This window comes from Danio rerio, chromosome 8, assembly GCF_049306965.1.
Source record: "Danio rerio strain Tuebingen ecotype United States chromosome 8, GRCz12tu, whole genome shotgun sequence".
Classification (NCBI taxonomy): Eukaryota; Metazoa; Chordata; class Actinopteri; order Cypriniformes; family Danionidae; genus Danio; species Danio rerio.
In genome coordinates this window covers 135,001-137,500 of record NC_133183.1, presented here as the reverse complement: position 1 = coordinate 137,500, position 2,500 = coordinate 135,001, and the positions used below count along the sequence as shown (strand labels likewise).

Below are 2,500 nucleotides of genomic sequence, written 5' to 3'. Positions count from 1 at the left end.
CATTTGCCTCAGTTTAGTCTTCAGCAAGTGAAATGCATGCTCAATCGGGTTCAGATCAGGGGATTGGCTTGGCCACTGGGTCCTGGAGTGTTTGATGGAATATGAGCAGAGAATACTGACGCTTCAGAACTCATCCTGCTGCTGCTGTCAGCATCACATCATCAACAAACACAGGAGAAGCAGTTCACTGACAGCCGCACATGCCCACGCCATCACACCCCCACCACCATGCTCACGAGCAGAATAACACCACCTGGCCATGGAGCTGCTGAGAAGACAATCGTCCAATTACCTCTGGACCCTTAACAAGTGTGAGGCACATCTGCAGACGGCTGTATCTCCTGCAGTGTTCAGCTGATGTAGAGCTGACCATCTGCAGAACAGCACATCTCCATCATCCACTGTGCTGCTGTACACACACACACACACACACACACACACACAACGCTCATCAGCAGCACACGCTCGGCTGTCAGGAACACACCTGTATGAGGTCCAGGATGCCCAGCTCACTCTCTGATGAATCCACACAGAAGACGAAGTACAGCGTAGCGTAGTGTCTGTAGATCAGCTTATTGTCTGAGCCGCCGATTAGCCTGCGCACACACACACATCCACGCACACACGCACACGCGCACACAGTGAGCCATGATACACAGAACTTGAATTGCTGGAGAAACGTGTGTGTGTGTGTGTGTGTGTGTGTGTGTGTGTGTGTGTTCTTACAGTCCGCCCTCCAGGAAGTTGCAGACGTTCTCGTCTCGTTTGGACACCAGATGAAAGGTTTCTCTGATGATCTGCTGCTCTGTGTCTTCAGTCTGAGGAGAAACAGCAGACACACTACTGTGAGAGTGTGTGTGTGTGTGTGTGTGTGTGTGTGTGTGTGTGTTTAGCAATGGTGTTTGGTCAATCCTGCTGCATTTCCTCAGTGTGAGCTGCAGGTGTCACTGTTACTGCAGTCTCATAATGCCACGCTGGCACATACACACACACACACACACACACACACACACTGAATGGATGAAGAAACACGATGGAAACACATTCCTCAGTCAACTGACAGGAACATGTTAAACACACACACACACACACACACTTCAGTCTCTAACACATGTACTGTGCTGGAGCTGCATCTGACTGACCAGGCCCGGATTAAGAACTCAGGGGCCCCTGGGCACATTATCTTGTAAGGCCCCCTACCTGGCCGCACCCCTATAGTTGAATTTAAAAAATAAGAATAATATAATAATTTTTAAATAAAATGAATCTATAATTTGTTGCCCACATATTTAAATAAATGATATATGTATTTATAGTCTGCAAAGATTTAAATTATTTTTCAAAGCATTGAATAAAAATACTAATAAAACTACATATATATATTTTTTGCAATAAATATTTACAATATATATATATATATATATATTTTAAGGGTATTTTAGTGTATTGCTTTTACAAACTTAAAAAGCATATTATTGCCATGGCATATAACGCACAATGCTTTTCCAATCCAGTTCTATGAATCTGAGTCTTTCATAATACAAACACTGATTTACTCTCTCTCCTCCTCTCCCTGTATTTTCTCTACTCTTCTCGTGATGAAGACTTGATTATAAACCTAAAAGTATCCGAAATCACACACACTATACCTCTTCTCTCCCCTCTCTCTCTCCTCTTCTGGGCCTTTCTCTCCCTCTCTCTCTCCCTTTCTGTCTGTCTCTCACACGATGAATCCAGTCTGCGCTGCGCTGCCGTTAGCCTCCTCCGCCTGGTTAATGCTAGCTACTCATAATTTAAAGTTAACGTCTTCTTCTGTACCCTCATTCTCCTGATCACGGGTCTGTTTAAAGAAGGTGTGTATGGAAAATGCCTCAATAAAGATGCCTCCTCTCCTCTTTCTCTCGCGTTTGCTAAATCCACTTGTCCACTCATTTTTGATCTATGACAGATATAACGTTACACTAAAGTCCGCTCAGTTTAGTGCGGGTTATACAAAACTGACGTTTCCGCGCTTGACCAATTACAGCATTCTGTTTAGTTAAAGAAAGAAAGGCAATTTAAATATAATAATAATATTAATATGTGATCGCGATTTTTTGCTCAGAGGAAATACAGTTGTCTGAGCAATATAGTTTTTGAAGAGAGGGCGGCACGGCAGGCGCCTATAATAAGGCTAAACATTATTAAATACCCACGAGACACTTGTGACTTTATATCACATTTGCATTATTTTTAAAAAATGTTTCTTTCCTGTTAAAAATAAATATATTTCCAATCTGATATGTAATAGGGAGAAAAAAAAGTAGCACGAGTTCAACTGATGGTGGATTCGAACCGATGTTATGATTAATCGCGTCAAAAGATGATGCCGTGTGCCTTACAAGGTGCGCCACTGCAAATATATTATTTCGCCGCTCTTTACTCATCTTGTCTCTATCAATCAGGCATCGATGGGCGTAAACCCTGAATAGCTTAGTCCAACTAGATGCCCTATTTGCAA

General features: G+C 42.8%; 1 protein-coding gene across 6 annotated transcripts in view; it reads right to left on the bottom strand.

Moving 5' to 3' along the window:
• ap3s1 (adaptor related protein complex 3 subunit sigma 1) overlaps positions 1–2,500 on the bottom strand; it is a 9,951-nt gene that overhangs the window by 6,128 nt on the left and 1,323 nt on the right. For all 6 annotated transcript variants that reach the window (XR_012383691.1, XR_012383692.1, XR_012383690.1 and 3 more), the window contains 2 exon segments: positions 727–818; positions 485–596 (listed from right to left, as the gene is read on the bottom strand). Coding sequence is in view for 3 of the 6 variants with exons in the window: in XM_073909352.1 (XP_073765453.1) it covers positions 485–596; positions 727–818 (204 nt within the window). In the remaining 3 variants the exon portion in view is untranslated.